The 20,607-nt window shown below is 32.0% G+C and overlaps 1 protein-coding gene across 1 annotated transcript in view; it reads left to right on the plus strand.

Moving 5' to 3' along the window:
• LOC115217920 (small conductance calcium-activated potassium channel protein 2-like) overlaps positions 1-13,008 on the plus strand; it is a 196,857-nt gene extending 183,849 nt beyond the window's left edge. The window contains exon 7 of the mRNA XM_036507777.1: positions 12,853-13,008. Within this exon, the coding sequence (XP_036363670.1) occupies positions 12,853-13,008 (156 nt within the window). The remainder of the gene's footprint in view (positions 1-12,852) is intronic.
• Positions 13,009-20,607: the final 7,599 nt, after the last annotated feature.

The raw sequence follows: 20,607 nt of genomic DNA on the forward strand, positions 1-20,607 counted from the left end.
ATACCAGTAATATACCATATTGAGTGATATATTTGTAATGCCACAACCACCACTACAATCACTGCCACCACTGCCACCACCACCACCACACCTACAATGATGTTACAATCATCACCACTACCACCACTAAGGCCCATACCACCACGACCACCACTACTACTACCACTGGCACCTCCATCATTATGACCACTGCTACGATCTCGACTTTAACGAAAAATGCCACCCACCAATCTTATGTAATTAAATTTCTAACTTAAATTGACTTTCTATCAACAGAAACCAATAATTTAACTAAAATGTTTTAATTACTTTAAAATCAGATTAAGATAACATCGTTGCATACAACCATAAAACTATGCAGCAGCGAGCAATATTCCCAAGAATTCTGGTTAATGGGAAGCGTAATAAACTAAGGTGATATCATACATAACATATATATAACTGGAATTTATATAATATATATATATAAATAAATATATAATATAGATATATATATATATATAATATGTATATAGATTTGTGTATATGTATTTATTTACACACCATATATATTAAACATAATAAATGTGATATTATAAAAGCGTATATAAATGTATATATATATATATATATGTATATATATATATATATATATATATATATATATATATATATATAATACACAATATATATACATATATATATATATATATATATATATATATATATATATATATATATATATATATATATATACATGTAATATATATATCATGTGTGTATATATATATTAAACATAAATATACATATATATATTTGTATATATGTATGCATACATGTATGCTTTTGTGTGTGTGTGTTTGTTGTGTGAGAGAGAGAGAGAGAGAGAGAGAGAGAGTTTGTATAATATAGATGTTATGCAATGATAAATATCAACAAAATCTTTAGAATTTCCCCCAAAATGCTGAATAAAATGGGTTTTGCTATATTTTCTTTTTTTTTATAAATTTTAAAACAAAGATTTTAATGACTATAACACACTCGGCAACAACACTATATTTTGTTAAAAAGAATACAAATTAATTGATTTTTAAGCCAATCTATAATCAAAATTATTTGGTTTTGTTTTCATATGGAATAATTTAGTACCATCTTAAATATTTATAGGTTTACATGAATACTTGATTGTTTTTAATGTGTTTATATATTGTTATTAATATTGTTGTTGTTGTTTAGCCCGAGGTCAGCTTGATTTATTCTTTTACTCTTTTACTTGTTTCAGTCATCTGACTGTGGCCATGCTGGAGCACTGCCTTTAGTTGAGCAAATCAACACCGGGACTTATTCTTTGTAAAACTACTACTTATTCTATTGGTCTTTTTTGCCAAACCGCTACGTTAGAGGGATGTAAACACACCAGCATTGGCTGTCAAACGATGTTGGGGGGACAAACACAGACACACAAACATATACATACACATACATATATATATATATATATATACACATACATAAATACGATGGGCTTCTTTCAGTTTCTGTCAACCAAATCCACTCACAAGGCTTTGGTCAACCTGAGGCTATAGTAGAAGACACTTGCCCAAGGTGCCACGAGGTGGAACTGAACCCAGAACAATGTGATTTGTAAGCAAGCTACTTACCACACAGCCACTCCTACACCTTTATCTGCATTTTCTTTCCTTACTTATTGTGGGTCTAGAACCAGTGACTCTCAAGTGGTGTATTTTTGTTGGTGTATTTATGTCTCTGTAACTTAAGGTTTGGTAAAAGAGATCAATAGAATAAATACCAGGCTTAACAAAATATAAGTACCGGGGTTGATTCATTCAACTAAAAATTCTTCAAGGTGGTGTCCCAGCATAGCCAGTCTGATGACTGAAACAAGCAGAAGACAGAAGATAAATCAATCAGTCACATTTCAACAACACCCAAAATATTTTGACCATTTTATTCATACAATTCCAAATAGTATTTGATTATAAAAATATAATGGGTCTTTTTTTAAAATATTAAATGCCTATGAGGGCCCAGTAGAGTAAAATAGGAATGGAAGAGGTACATAGGAAAGGAAATGGCTGAGAATCACTGGTTTAGAGGAAGGAATGGTGATACATATAACTTTTGCATGTCTTTGTGAGACTAGTGAACTTGGTGGCTTTAATGTGTCATTTGGACTGTAGCAGATCAGCATCCACTGAAAAGATGTAAGCAGGAAAAAATTCCAGAGGGCCCATGTTCTAGGGAAAAAGGAAAGGGCGTAAAGTTTAGTGCAGAGCGAAGGGTTTTGGATGCAACAAGGGTGACAAGAGGAAGAAAAGGAAGTGGAGTGGTTTGGACTGACTGAATTGTAGTGGTATAAGACCAGAAATCTCTGCAGAACAGAGGCCATTATGTGATGTGATGTGATGTGATGGCAGTTTTTCATGGCTGAAGCTCCTGAGGAAGAGTGGCAAGCCTTCAGGTGGCTATCTAAACCATTCCTTGAACGACAGGGTCTGGTGTACTTGGGACAAATATGTAATATTTGGTCAAATGGGTGGGGAGCATGATCATGACTTTTTCCTGCTATGGTATTTCTCATCTGCTGTTGTTGCACTAACCTTCTCAAACTTGCTTGCAGTTATCTAGCTGTACTCTTGCCACACTTCCTTCTGTGTTGTAATTCCCTCCCACCCAGTAGGTGGAGTCTATCCCTAAATAGAGAACTGGCTTTTCAGCTGGTCTTTCAAAATCCAAAAAGGGGAAACAGCATGCCTGTGGGCCAGAGGCTAACAACTGAAAACTAATTACTCAAGTGGCTCTGCTCTGGATGGAGCCCTTGTTATCTGTTAGTATTGCAGCTGCACCAGCTGCACCAACCTTGATGCAGGAGCACTACTCCACCATGAGACCCACTCAAGCTTTGTCGGATGTCAACAGCCTTTGAAAGCTGAAGGTTTTTCTGGTCCTAAAGAGAAGGGCCAGGTTTTGTGATGCAGTCTTAGCAATGTTAAGAATGTGCTTTTCCCAGGAATAATCTTCAGGGATAATAAACAAATGGGTTCCAGCCATGACTTCCCCATCTTTTATTCAAGCATAATGTCAGTTATCTAGGACTATATTATCAAATGCAGCCTTCTCTTTCTTTGGCTGTTATTTCTAGCAATCCAAGTGATCATAGTATGAGTCCTTCCCTGTTTTGTTACATCTTAAACATCTCAAATTTATTCTGTAACTGTGTTATGAGAGTGGATTTTTCATTTAGGGCAAAATCATGACACATACTATGTGGCATATAGCATTAATTTAATGTGTCCCATATTAATATGAGGAGTAAGTTAGTTGTTAGAGCATTAGCCAAATATCATATCTCAAATACATTCTGAGTTCAAATACTACTCAGGTCAACATTATGAGATTTAACAATCATGTTTTGAGTCATTACTCAAATGATAAAGTACCAGACTAGCCAAGTACAAGAGGAGATTCCTCTTTCTCTATGTATATCTCTCTCTCCCTGAAGACCTGTTGCAGCAAGTGAAATCAAAATCGAATTCGATGACTGGCATCCGTGCTTGTAGAGCGCTAAGAGTACCATCCAAGCATGATTGTTCCCAGAGCAACAAACTGGCTTCCGTGCCGATGGCACGTAAAACGCACCATTCAAGCGTGATCGTTACCTGTGTTGCCTTACTGGCATTTGTGCTGGAGGCATGTGAAAAAACATTCAAGCGACATCGTTGCCAGTGCTGCTGGACTGGCTCCTGTGCAGGTGGCATGTAAAAAACACTATTTGAGTGTGGCTGTTGCCAGTACCACCTGACTGGTCCCCAGGCCAGTGGCACATAAAAGCGCCCACTACACTCTTGGAGTGATTAGCGTTAGGAAGGGCATCCAGCTGTAGAAGGTCTGCCAGATCAGACTGGAGCCTGGTGCAGCCATCTGGTTCACCAGACCTCAGTCAAATCGTCCAACCCATGCTAGCATGGAAAGCGGACGCTAAATGATGATGATGATGATGGTGATGTGTGTGTGTGTGTGTGTGTTGTAATATATATATATATATATATATATATATATATCATCCATATTGTCATTTTACATTCACTTTTCATGCTTGTATGGGTTGGGTTCATATATATATATATATATAAATATATATGTGTGTGTATATAAACTCACATACACATATACATATATCTACATACATCTATTATTCACAATCAAATGCTATAGATATTGGAATTTAAATTAAATAGGTGACCTAAAAATTAAAATAAATGACTCCTTTAGGGATTTCTCTTGTCTACATTTTGTTTTTACTTTTGTTTTTTGTTTTTAGTGGGGAAAGTGGAAGGGGGTTTCAATAATTAGTGTAAATAGACGCTTTCATAAATTGCAAACAAATTATTAATTTATCTTGCAGTATCAACAATAGACAATATCAGCCAAGAAACTTACTTCTCTAATTTGGGCCACATTATAAGAACATTGTTTTATTCTGCACTTTAATTATTTTATTATTTATTTTGATATTTTTTTATTTTTTTATATTCTTAAGCATTTATTTAATTTTTCTTCAAATCATTTTTCTTTCCTTACAAAATACTAAAACTATTTTTTTATGCAATTAAAATTATTTTTCACCATATAGAATTATATTTCGGCCAAACAAGAACTAGACCTTTTTAATATATATTTTTTTTATTATGCTACCATCTTTGTTTTTGTTTATTTTTTTTGTTGGTTCTTTCTGGAGCTTTTCTTTTTTCTTTGTGTACACTTTCGTCTGACCTTTCTTCGTATCATTGATTTTCATGAAGAATATAAACAACGTTCCATATTATCTTTCCAATTATCTTTCATTGATATAAAACAGATATTTCTTTCACTCTGCTTCCTATCCAAACAAACTTCCATTACCATACAAGCAAATTCCTAATTTTTATTGCTTTTATCATGCCAACATGGACGGCAGAGTTTGAACACAGTTTGATATTTCTATAGAAATCTGTTTAACTAAGAAATATTGCCATTTTTAGTTGCTTTTTATTTTATTTTTGTGGGTATTTTTTTTTACGGCTCTGCTGTTGGATATTCATGTGATACAAAGATATTAATGAGGGTTATGTGATAGAAATGCTAAACAATTGATCATTTAGGGTTCACAGACACTGCACTCTTATCTTCTGTAGAAGGGCCGTACTGCAATATTAAATTTCCCACTTTCTCAAAATGCCCTCTCTGTGAGTGTGTGTGTGTGTGTGTGTGTGTGTGTGTGTGTGTGTGTGTGGTGTGTGTGTGTGTGTGTGTCTTTAATTTTGATGTTCTGACAATTTAAGCCAGTAAGTTAGTAGTGGGATTAGTGCAGAAGCTAAAATACTCTGTGCTCTACAGTCCATTTCTCTGTTATCTGAGTTCAAATCTTGCCGAGATTTTCTTTGTATTTCAACCCCTTTGGGATCAATAAGTTAAGTAGCTGTACTAGCATCTGTTCATCTTGATATATACATATATCTTTATTTATGTATGTATGTATGTATATATTTGTATGTATATATATATATATATTTATTAATATATATGTATATATTTATTCATATATATATATATATATCATCATCATCATCATTATTGTTTAACGTTTGCCTTCTATGGTGGCATGGGTTAGACAAATATATACATATGGCATTATTGTACATATGGAGAGACATTATTAAATTATTATACCCTATCACAACTACTTTTGTACTAAGACTGAACCCAGAACCATGTAGTTGGGAATCCAACTTCTTACTACAAAGCCATGGTTGCACTTATATTTTGTCTTCCACTTCAGCATTTAATTCTTAACCTAATTATTATTTCCGTGTTTTTAGTGTTATTTATACCCCTTCTAATCCCTCTCGACCTTATTAAATTATGTGGATAAAATTTATTTTAATCTGGGTTGATGAATAGTTTGTGAGAAAATTCGGTTGATGGAAACTGCGTGAAACCAATTCTATGTGCTTTTTTCCCCCCTGAGTGAGTGATACAGACACAATTATTTATTATACAGGTGGATGGAATTTGTTTTACCATTTAAGCAGTTTTGATGAAAACATGGAAATTAGTAGCTGAAGTCTAATGACTAGAACAAATAAAAAATAAAAGATACATGGACACACACACACACACCACACACACACACACACACACACAGATACAGAGTAAAAATAAAAGTGCTCTGAAATATTTATGCTGAAAAAATATATATAGTTACAAAGCAAAATATTTACATAGTCGACTGGTTTCACATATTTGGCTAATCATGACTGAACAGTTTGTGATGATGTTACAATTCCATGCTACTTTAATTAGTTGTAGTCATTTGATGTTGGTGTGAAAATGGAAATATCTAATCTCCCACCAGCATTGAATTAAAGTAGCATAGAATTATAATATCATCGCTAACTGTTTAGTAATGATTAACCAAAAAAACTGAAACCGGTCAACTATGTAAATACTTTTACTTCATAAATATATTTTCCCAACATAAATATTTCAGTGTATTTTCCTTTTTATCTCTACTATAATTTGCCAAGTGGAGTCTTTCACCAGCATTTTCCCTATGTATATATGCATATATATATAAGTGCATGTGTATGTGTGTATACATACACATATTGTTATTATATATATATGTATGTGATTAAGTGGTGTGGTTGAGAAGTAGGCTACCAACCCTGCAGTGAAGCTGTTGCTGTTGTTTAGCTCCAAGTCAGCCTTATTTAAACAAACCTATGAAAAAAGACAGTCCAACCACGACTATCTTGTCTAACAATAATCATATTGTCCTTTTTATCAGACTACATTATCTAAATATTATCTAATTTATACATTAACTAATGTAAGTCCATATAGTGATGCCATGATTTGAGAGATATTCAGCTCCTGTTCATGACAAGTCAAGCAGATTCCCTTTTGAATTAAAATAAAATAGGTAGGCAACAATGTATTGATGACATCATTAAATGACTGTTTGAAGTTATGGTTATGTGATTAGTGGGGTACTGGGTACCTTAAATCTTGAACAACTTATAGAGGTACCTTCACAATATATACCATAAATTGAGGTTTTTGCACCTGACAGATCCCATTCTTCTTTAGATTTGAAACTCAACCACATTTTTGCCACATAAAAGCACGTAATGTAAAAGTGCCCATGGACACTTTTATGTGGTGCCACATAAAAGTGTCCATGTGGTGCCATGTAGAAATGCCCATTCAGTGCCATATAAAAGCACCCATGTGGTGCTGTGTAAAAGCACCCAGCACACTTTGTAAAATGGTTGGCATTGGGAAGAGCATCCAGTCGTAGAGACCATGCCAAATCAGACTAGGGTCTGGTGCAGCTCCCCAGCTTACCAACTCTGGTTACACCATGCAACCAACCAACCCATGCCAGAATGGATAACAGACATTAAATGATGATGATGATGAGAAAGTGAGAAAAACAAAGAGGAGAATCAAGATGAACAGATGCTAGTACAGCTACTTAACTTATTGATCCCAAAGGGGTTGAAATACAAAGAAAATACAAAAAACAAAAAAACAAAACAACAAAAACAAAAAACAAAAAACAAAAAAAACAAAAACAAAAACAAAAACAAAAAACAAAAACAAAAACAAAAACAAAATAAAATAAACTATATATACACACATGCTCATACACATATAACTAAATATATATAACCATATCTAAATACATACACTAACTCACACACCAATATATATATCTCTATACATACACATAAAAACGTCTAGGCAACAATAAATGAATAAATTTTAAAAATAGCCAAATACTTCAACACATTACTTATTCTTACTCCCTCACACACACATACAACCCACAGTCATAAACAATATACATATACCCGCTCACACATACATATACATACATACAGAACTCGATATATACACCAATATATTCACACCCACACCCATACAGATAAATAAATTACGTAAACAATCACACACACACACACATTCACACATACATAAACACTCAAAAGAAAATAAACAATTATTAGCGCGTGGTGATCGAACGTTTTTTTTTTAAATTATAAATGGAAAGAATGGAATAATATTTAATCAACGTAAAAATACAGAATTTACTCCAAAATCATTAATAAACCAATCATGATAATGAAACCCATACATACATATAATGATAAAACACCCTTTACCATACACAATAATACCTATATAGCAATCCCCATAATACATTCACACACAAAACTACACATACGTAAAACACACACCCATAACATATACATATACCCCCTCACATATACATATACATACGTACTAAACTCGATATATACAACAATATATTCACACCCACACCCATATTGATAAATAAATTACACAACCAAGTACTCACACACACACACATTTACACATACATAAACACTCAAAAGAAAAACAACATATCGACACATAATACGATATATAAAATACTCCATAAGTAACCAGATTATCATAAGTAACAAGATTAACATAAGGAGAATAAAAATACATACCTCTTAATCTGTTTTAATTTATGAAGTGAATTCAAACTCTAGCCGTTATAACTTTAAACAAGATTACGTTACCATAGGAACGGAACATATTTATAAAAATTCTTAGCTCGGTGAACGAACGTCATTTAAAATTATGAATGGAACAGAATGGAATTATAAAATTCTTTGCGCGTGGAGAACGAACGTTATTCAAAATTATGAATGGATTAAATGGAATAATACAGACAGAAATTACTACAAATTCTTTAATAAAACTACCATTATAAACGAAATACATATAACGATAAAAACTCCTTTTACTAAACACTAGAACATACCTATATAGCAATCCCCCTATCTATACATTCACACACAAATACACACACGTAAAACACACACCCACTACATATACATATACCCACTCCACTCACACATACAAATAACATACGTACAAACCTCGATATATACATCAAAATATTCACTCCCACACCCATACAAATAAATAAATAAAATAAATATCCCTAAAAAAATGGGTGCAGTCTCACGCACAACAATCATGCATGTATACAAGTGCATACACAAACACACACTTTTACATAGCAATCATGCACTCCTACATCTACACATGCACTTATACACGCGCACACATGCACACACACCCAAAATATGCATATTCACAGACACTCTAAATATACGTATAAATGGCTACAAAACAATACCCAATAAAAACCACCAAGAACAACATACCAAGCTATAATGCATGGGGACTAAAATACTAAAAAATTCTTAATAAAAAATCATGATAAATGAAATCCATACATACAAATATAAAGATAAAACCCCCTTATCAAATCCACAATACACACAAATACACACACATATATACACACACCCACAAACATAACCATATACACACTCACACATACATATACATACGTACAAAACTCGATATATACACCAATTTATTCAATCCGACTCTCAATAAATGATTAAATAAATACAAATACAAACATAAATATATATATATATATATATAAAATATATATAAATATATACATTCACACATGTCATCCCATACACATATTTATAAAATACACTCTTTCAAAAAAGTAAATAAATATTAATATATGTATATATGAGTGTGTACACGCAGACGGGTGCAATCACACGCACATTCAAAACATGCATGTATACAAGTGCATAAACAATGCCACCCAATTACATAGCACTCATACACTCCCGCATCTACACTTGCACTTGTACACACGCACACATGCATACACACCCATAACTACCTATTCACGGACAATCTCCTAAATATCTATATAAACGTATATTGCAACAAACAATACCCAAATAAAACTGCCATATTCAACAAATAAAATACAAGGGGATTGTAAACATTCACACATACATACAAAACACAATATATACACCTCTAAATACGCCCAATTCTCCATTATAATATATCCCCATATATACATATAACATATACATAATAAAATAAATAAATAAATAAATAAATAAGTAAATAAAATAAAATAAATCTAATATAACTAAATAAAGTTTTAACTTACCATAAGCTGTTATATATCAATATACATTAAAATGAATAATAAAAACAAAGAAATACCAATTAAAGACTAACTATAATTAAAGCCTAAACTATATAACTAAAAATATATATGGTACTCTAAACTAAAATTAATATTAAACTAAAGTAACCTTTAAAGGAAGCTATTAAAGTTATTTAACATGAAACTTATTATATAGGTAAAGTAACATATGTCTGCATTTTATTTTGCGCTCTTCACCTGTATTAAGTAAATTATCATACTTATAAAATAAAATTTCTTTAAACTCATTAGAGCATAAATAACAACAATTCGCTCCTATAGTATATGATTTAGTTTTACAATTATTTCCCATGTAAACTATAATTAATATTTTGTGATTTAAGTCTCCAAATGTACTTACTAAGTCCAGTGGAGTTGATTAAGTTTTTATTTTTAAAAGAATTCATATGTTGTGCGATTCTTAATTTTATTTTAGAGGAAGTAGACCCTATATAAACCGCTCTTGGGTAATTATTATTCTTAAAATTATTATCATGTAATGTAACTATACATTTATACACTACATCTCTAATATCACATTTATTATTCAATATACATTTAGATTTATCTCTACAAGTACAATTAATAAAAGTCTTATCTCTATTATTATTATTATCTAATAATTTATTTTTATAAAAATTATTCAGTTTAAATTTATTAAATGAAGAAATAATGTTACCTACATTATTAGTGGTGGAATAACCTACTTGTTTTTGTTTTTGTTTTTTGTTTTTGTTTTTGTTTTTTTTGTTGTTTTTTTTTGTTTTTTGTTTTTGTTGTTTTGTTTTTTTGTTTTTTGTTTTTTGTTTTTTGTTTTTTGTTTTTGTTGTTTTGTTTTTTTTGTTTTTTGTATTTTGTTTTTTGTTTTTTGTTTTTTGTTTTTTGTTTTTTGTTTTTGTACATCTTTAAATATGAGAACTTTAATAATAGGTTTCTTTATATTCAATTGTTTATAGGGTTTATTTTAGATTATATATTGATTATAGGGTTTATTTTAGATTATATATAGGTTATATATATTTATATTTTTCAATGATAATTTTATTATTTTAAACTTATATTTTAATATATTGATATTTTAGATCGAAAATCCACCTGACGAATGTCATTGAAGACATGAAACGATTGTAGTGGCGGTTTATTTCTTTATATTAAAAATTTTTATGTATTGATTAAGTCTTTCCTTGTTTGTTTTGCAAAATAGTGGTTTTGTCTCGAATTATATTATATAATATTTTACTATAAAATTGGATTTAATCCTAAATCTGATTTTTCCCTGTAAATTTGGATTTATTCCCTAATATTTATTATTATAAATATATTATATATATATATATATATATATATATTATATATATATATATATATACACACACATATACACACATATATATATACCAATAATGTCTTTCTCTTTTTCTCTCTCTCTCTATCTCTCTCTCTCCACAGACCTATAATTTCTCTTGCACACTCCCTCCCCATATACACCAATAACGTCTCCGTCCGTCACCACTTACCAAAAATATCTTTGAAACCAAAAACCCACATAAACCCAAAATTCCCTCTATTCTTAAATAATCATGGACACATTCATTCCTGGTGGAAGCAGAAGAATTTTCGACCGTTATTGTATGAATTCTGCTTTCTATGACTTTGAAAAAGTTTAGAACTATACAAAGCAAAAATCAGGAAGAATTTTTCAAAATTGCATAAATTCTTCCTTTTTCTTCTCTCACAGCCACACAATGGGTTTAATTATTAAATAAAGAGCTGTAAGGCCTCAATGTTTTCATCCTTATTGGTATCTATCTTTTAACGTTAAACTATCTGGCTGGTACAGAATCTATAATTATATCTTAATTACCACTAATTATTCACAATTTATCAATTAGTTCTCTTTGATTGCCATGCCATCTCTTCGCCTGTAAATTATTTTTATTAACTTTTTTTAAACTATTGTTGACTTTTGAGTATTTTTGTTATCGAGGATGGTGGTTATTATTCTGATGGTGTTGTGGATTATGATGGTGATGGTGATGGTGGTGGTGATGGTGGTGGTGATGGTGATGGTTATAATGGTATTGATGGAAATGGTAATGATAATGATGATGATGATGAAAATGACATTGATGATGAAACTGACATTGATGATGGTACAACAATGACAACAACATGAATGACAAGAAGAAGAATAAGAACAAGGGTGACAATATCCATAGAGTTGACAATGATGACTAAGACGATGACGCCAATACCAATAGCACCATTGATGATGATAATGATGATGATGATGATGATGACGACGATGATGACAAAAATGACAGCAACAATAATGATAATGTTGATTTTATAATGGTAAAGATTATATAATGATAATGATGATGATGATGATGATGATGATGATGATGATGATGACAACAATGACAGCAACAATGAGGACAACAACAATAATGATGATGCTGATTATATAATGGTAAACGTAATGGTAAAGATAATGATGATGATGTTGATGTTGATGATGATGATTATAATGATGATAATGATTATTGTGGTGATTGATGTTCATATTGGCAACAGTGACATTGATTATGTCAACGATGATGATGTTGATGTTGATGACGTTGATGATTTTGTGACAAAGATGCTGACATTTACAATAATAATGATTCCTTTCTTATTTTTTCTTTTCTTTTTTTTCTTTTGTTTTACAGACCCAGGTCCAAATCCAGGAATTGGTTACTGATATGCACAGCAATCAAAGTTCTTTGGAGAAAAGAGTCACTAAATTAGAAGAAAGGCTCACATCACTCCAGGTAGAACCCCTACTTCATCCATATTCTGTCTTCCCTTTTTTTCAATTAACCTGAAGTAGAGAACACACTGTATCACTGTATCAATCAGACTATATAAGATGTTGTTTTTTTATACACTGCTGGTGACAATGCACTTCCTCACATTGTTGTTGCTTTCAAATGAAGCCACCCCATTTGTTGGGTAAGCAAGTAGGCAAGCCAACGTTCCCTCCGAACAGAATACATCTGTTCAGGGCTAATGTTACACATTTTAAGATGAGGAACCCATAAATGGAAATTAAAGCATTTTACTGTAATAATGGTTCCAGCCTTGATTCATCAGATAAACGGCTAAATCAATTCTAGTCATGATTATCCACTGATTTGAAAGCAGAGTTTATCTCAGATTATATTCTTCAATAGGTGTAGGAGTGGCTGTGAGGTAAGTAGCTTGCTTACGAACCACATGGTTCCAGGTTCAGTCCCACTGTGTGGCACTTTGAGCAAGTATCTTCTACTATAGCCTTGGGCCAACCAAAGCCTTGTGAGTGGATTTGGTAGACGGAAACTGAAAGAAGCCCATCGTAAATATGTATAAATATGTATATATGTATGTGTATGCATCTATGTTTGTGTGTCTCTGTTTGTACCCCCAACATTGCTTCACAATCGATGCTGGTGTGTTTATGTCCCCATAACTTAGCGGTTTGGCAAAAGAGACCAATAGAATAAGTACTAGGCTGATCAGAGTAACAGGATGTTTTGTCTTTGTATTAATGCTATGATTGATATTAAGTTTGTCTAGAACACAGTTAGAGAATATTTTGTCCTTGTTCTATCATTAATGTTATGACTAATCTTAAGTTTGTCCAGGACACACAGAAGAATCTCAAATAGAAGAGAGCTTTACTAAGATTTCATTCTGCTCTCCTTGCACAGTCTTAGCTGGATAGAATTGATCTCAAATTCATATGTCATGGTATTTTTCTCACTAATAAGAGGGGGAGAAAGAGAGAGTTTGGGGGAGGTAGGAGAGAAGAATGAAGAGGGGGAGGGGAGAAGAAAGGGAGTTGGAAGGGGAAAAGGAGAGGAGAGAAAGAGAGAGCAGAAGAGATATAGTGTAGATCAGAGAGATAGAGAAGATGAGAAAAAAGGGAAACCAGGAGAGAGAGAGAGAGAGATTGAGTAAGGCAAAGAATAGACAAGAGCACAGAAGAGAGAGTGAGAGAGAGAGCAAGGTTGAGAGAACAGAAGAGAGAGAGGAAAAGCAAGGGTGAGAAAGCAAATGACTGAGAGAGAACTAGAGCAGAAGAGAGACTGAGAGAAAAGAGAGAAAAAAGTGAGAGAAAGAGAGAGAGAGAGTGCATCTGAAGAAAGAGTGAGCCAGAGTGGAAGAGAGTGAAAAACAGAGAAAAGAGTGTGAAACACAGAAAGAGTAAGAGAGAGACAGAGAGAAAGAGAAAGAGAGAGTGAAGGAGAGAAGGAGAGAGAGACAGTGTGAAAGAGTGAGAATGAGAGAGAGAAAGAGACTGTGAGACAGAGACTGTGAGACAGAGACTGTGTGAAGGAACGAGAAACAATGAGAAAGAGTTAGAGAGAAAGAGTTAGTGTAAAAAAGAAAATGAGAGAGAGAGAGAGTGAGAGAAAAGAGAGAGAAAAGAGAAGAGAGAGAGAAAAGAGAAAGAGAGAGACAAAGGGTAAAAGAGAAAGAGTGGAAGAGGGAGAGAGTGCATCTGAGGAAAGAGAGTGGAAAGAGTGAGCCAGTGTGGAAGAGAGTGAAAACAGAGAAAAGAGTGTGAAACATAGAAAGAGTAAGAGAGAGACAGAGAGAAAGAAAGAGAGAGTGAGAGAGAGACAGTGTGGAAGAATGAGAATGAGAGAGAGAGAGAGCGAGAGAGACTATGTGAAGGAACAAGAAACAATGAAAGAGAGTTAGGGAGAAAGAGTTAGTGTAAAAAAGAAAATGAGAAAGAGAGAGAGAGAGAGAGAGACAAAACAAGAGAGACAGAGAAGAGAAAAGATAAACAGAAAGATAAGAAACAAAAAATAAATTTCAAAATGAAGAAGCTCTCAGCCTCATGAGAGACAAAGATAGGAAGGTCTCTCGGGGGTTTGGTATCGTTATACTTTCATGTCATACAAAACCATATCAGACGTTCCCTATTGCTATACAACGCAAGGTCAATGTTGCGCTCCCAGTTTTGTTTGCTCTAAATGGAATATTGTAACTCGCTTCTAAATGGAATTCATTACATAAGAAAATAAATTATTTATTCAAAAAACATCCAAAAGAAACCAGGCAACAATCAACGCAAATGAGCAGTCACACACGAGGCTTTTCATTGCCGGTTTTAATGTATGTACGCTGCTTGTTATGTTCATTATGTTGTATTATTGATATCACTTCCTTTGATCATTGATCTGTGGTTTGATCACTGTATAATATACTTATATTCCACACACACACATATATATATATATATATATATATATATATATATATATATATAATATATATATATATATATATATATATATACATATATATATACATATATATATATATATATACACATACACATATATATATATATATAATATCCACACACATATATACATATATACAATTCATATATATATATATATATTATTACATATACACATACACACACATAATATATATATATATATATATATATATATATATATTTACATATATATATATAAAATATATACATATATATATATATCTATACATATACATATATATATGATGTGTGTGTATACATACAGAGATAGTTGTATATGGACAACAGTGTATATACACGCCACACACATACACATGTGTGTGCATGTAGAGTAGGATTATACATATGTATTATATATAATATACATATGCACAAATATATGTTGTATGTATATATATATAAAGTGTGTATGTATGATACATATATACACATATTATTTGTACATATATATACAAATATTATATATAATGTACATATATATACAATTACACACACACACACACACACACATATATATTATAATATATATATATATATATATATATATACATATATATAATATATATATATATATATATATACATATATACATATACAATCATCTAGACATATGTATATATATATATTTATATATATATTATTGTGGGTTAACAAGGCTACCATTGGTCTCATGCTGAGGGGAATCTCTTGACAATTATCAAATCTGCCACATTGAATGTTGGTACTTGTTGCCATTATGGATGGCACAAAGCTACACAAGACTGTACGGAATTTTCAAATAAATAGGTATACAGACAATGAGAGGTAACTTATAAGAAAACCCAAATTGTTGGAAGCCTTGCATTAACCTTGGAATCTTTGTAAGAGTTGCATTCACCAGGAATTCATTAAGGTGATTTGAGTTAGGATTTACGTTCACCAAAATTGGATTAAATCCTTAATCATTTTATGTGAGAATATAGGCAAAGTTTTGAATCCACAACCCCATGGCTTCACAACTTCGGGGATCAAGTTTGGCATCAAAATATGTGAATATGGGTACATACTCAAACATGAACAAAACACATAATGCAGATATGTGTTTATGTGTGTATATGCATATATACATATACACGTGTGTCTGTATATGTATACATGTGTGTTTGGTATGTGTGTGTACATGCACACGCATGTGTACTTATATTTATATTCCTAAACTTGAACGTGCATGAAAGTTTTCACATGGAAGTATTAAGGAATTAGTCAATTCATGGCAACCTCTTACAAAGACTCCAGGGTTAATGCAAGGGAGACAACTAAGATTGTCTTATAAATTACCTACCCTCATCTGTATAGTTATCTATTAATCCCAATATTCTTTACTGTTTTGCATACTTTCATGTATTCTCATCCAAGATGGAGACAAGTACCAACATTCCATGTGGCAAGCTTGATAACTGTTAAGAGATTTCTCTCAGCATGAAACAAATGGTAGATTTGTTAATCTACAAATAAAGAATATTTATCCATGAATGCAGTGTTAAATACTCATTATACCGTTCAATATTAGAGTACTTATATATATACGGTTGGACCTTTAATTTCAATCACTACGACTGTTTCCATGCAACATTGTTCTCCAGGTGCACAGGTATTTGATTATTCAACCATTTCTCTGCATTGTGAGATCTAGTTGTGTTTCCTCGGGTGATATGTGAATATTGTCTCCATAAGTTCAAATTCTCCACTTCAAGAACATCCTCTCTGTCTGTCCAGGCCTGCAGTTAGTAGTAGCTATACATATATTATAAATATATATGTATATACATACATATAAGAGTGTGTGTGTGTGTGTGTGTGTGTCTGTGCGCATATGTGTGTGTGTGTGTGTATATGTATGTGTGTGTGTATAAACATATATATATAGACATGATTGATCACTAGCCACTAAACCTTTTTTATTTTCTCTCTCTCTCTGCTTATTTCTGTGTTCCTTTCTGTCGAAGAACATAGGCTCGAAACGTAAAAGACTTTCTCACTTCCCAAGCATTAAACTAATACAGCTGTTTGTTGTTTACACATCTGTCTTCGTCTTTGTTGTTTTTTTTTTTTTTTTTTTGTAAATTCCAACTATATATAGACATAGATATACTTTTCTATTATATAATATATTATATATATATATATATATATATATATATATATATATATATATTATATATATATAGTTGAAATTTACAGAAAATGAAAGACAAAGACAGGTGTATAAACAACAAACAGTGTATTAGTTTTAATGGTCAGGAAGGTGAGAAGTCTTATACGCTTCTAGCCTATGCTCTTTGATAGAAAGGAACATGAGGAAGATATATATATATATATATTATATATATATATTATACATATATACACATATATATATGTGTGTGTGTGTGTGTGGTATATATAATATATATATATAATATATAATATTAGGGAGTAATCCAAACTTACATGGAAAATTAGTTTTATTATGATTAAATCTAATTTTTACAGTATAAAATATTATATGAAAAGAGATAAAACCACTATTAGGCAAATCAAAAGCGAAAACATAAACCACAAACATAGAAATAAAATTAATTAATATAATATACAAAAAAATATATAAAATATAAAATTCAAAATTTAAATAATTTAAATTTTGAATTTTATATTTTATATATTTTTTTGTATATTATATTAATTTTATTCCTATGTTTTGGTTTATGTTTTTCACTGTTTGATTTGCCTAATAGTGGTTTTATCTCTAATTTAATATATAATATATATATATATATACTATGTATGCATATATATATGTATGCATAATATATATATATACACTTATACAAAAATACATACATACATACATACATATATATACATACATACATATAGATCATCAGTTACACATTACACGAGTGTAAATATTGATACGGCATTAATTTGAAGTATATTGTCACTAAATGCCTTTTGTATTTCATTTTGAGTGCATTTTTTTGTCTTTCTCACAGATCTAAGGACATCAAACATATATCAGATGTCTGATGTCTGCATATTCTTAAGCAATTACTTACCCATAACCATATATTTCAATGGGTCTTTTGTGTGGGTGTGTTTCGCATTAGATCTTATAATAAATGCATATATAAATAGATAAATGTACATGTGTGTATGTGCGCATTTAAATATGTGTAAATATGCATACGTGTTATATACGCTTATATATACATATATATACATATAGACAAACATATAGCAACATATATCAACACAAACATACACATGCACACACACACACACACACACACACACACACACACACACACACATACTTATCGCACATATATTCACAAAATAGATTTGTCTAACTTCTAAGTCTTTTAAGTCCATTTATTAAATGATAGATATATATATATATATATATATATATATATATATATGTATATATATATATATATTGTGTATATATATATATTATATATTATATATATATATATATAATGTATATATATATATATATATATATATGTGTATATATATATATATAATATATCAACACTCTTCACTGTAGGTGTGTTTTATATGCATGTCTGTATATACATATTACATACAAACATGTATGTATATATACAATATATGTATACACATTCATATATTTACATATAGCTACATATATACTATATATATATATATATATATATGCATATTATATTAATACATATATATTATATCATATTAAATATATATATATATAAGTGAACTGGAGCAATGTGAAAAAGGGTCTTGCTCAAGAACACACACCCAGTCCCAGGGATTGAACTCACAATTTCATGATTGTAGCTCGACACTCTAACCACTGGTGCCAAGCTGTATTGGCCTTTGTCTTCCATGAGAAACTCGGTGGCGTGGAGAGGGGAGGCCGATGTGCATGGGCGACTGCTGGTCTTCCATAAAGACAGCCCTAGTTTTGCGTTCACCAGTGAGGTGACTAACTGCCCAGAGTTTGATTTTATATATATATATTATATATATGTACACTCTATATTGAGAGTCCTCCTCTAATAAGTGGAATTTGGTGAATAAGGGAGTTTGATGTCACTAACCTCATTTGCACCTCTTGCCACGGGGTAGGTTCATCTGGGACTCTTGACAGAAAGACGTCCAGTTTTGATTTGAAAACACCTATATCCACTTTGTGTAGGTCCCTCGGGATCTTTGGAAGAATATTAAAATACTGTGGGCCCCTGAAACTCTGGCTGTAGCAGCAATTGGTCCTGAAGTGCGATGGCAATGCTGGGATCTTTGGCACTGTGCAGTGTTGACCCAATTCGGCATTTGAGTAGCTTTCAATGTCAAAATTTGGCACAATTCCTTCCAGGATCTTCCAATGTATATTACTGCATACCTCTCCTGCCTTCACTCCAGGGAGTACAGTCTTTGCTGTTTTAGCCTTCCCCAGTATCTGAGCTGTTGCAATAAGATGGTCTTCTTTGTGAAGTTTCACTGGATTGCTTCAAGGTTCACTATTAATTTAACACTGTTGGGTGACCATAGCTGGGAGCAGTAATCCAGGCAGCTGAGGACTAATGTCCTCTTGAGGGCCATCATGGTTTCCTTATCTCTGGTTCTGAACGTTCTCAGGATCCATCCAGCCAATCTTTTGCACTTTGTCACCATTCTGTGCACTTGGAAAGGGGTATCATCACTCATGTCGATACCCGATTCCGCACTGATTTAGGCTCTGGGTTGTAATCCTCTGTGCACCAGTGTGTCCAGTAAGTTTTATGTTCATTTTGGACACTGGTAGTCACAGGGCGTGGAATTTTTCCGCATTAAACTGTATATTATTGTCCTCAGCCATCTGTAAATTGAGTCTAACTCCTGCTGCAGGTGTGCAACATTGTCAGGGTTCTGTATCTTTGCATGACTTTTGGTTTCTTCTGCATTGTTAACAAGTTGGCTATCTGGAGCTGAGGGCAGATAGCCACCCATGTCTGTTGATTGTGGTGGTCTTGCAGTGGTGGGAAAAGTTCCTTGTTTGCGCTTGATGTAGCCAGTTAGCTGCTGCACAATCTTTTGTGCAATGCACAAAAAAGACTCTTGCTCAGCTGCTGTCTTGTGCATAACATCTGAAGTGCACTGCATC

The sequence above is a fragment of the Octopus sinensis genome, linkage group LG12, assembly GCF_006345805.1.
Source record: "Octopus sinensis linkage group LG12, ASM634580v1, whole genome shotgun sequence".
NCBI lineage: Eukaryota > Metazoa > Mollusca > Cephalopoda > Octopoda > Octopodidae > Octopus > Octopus sinensis.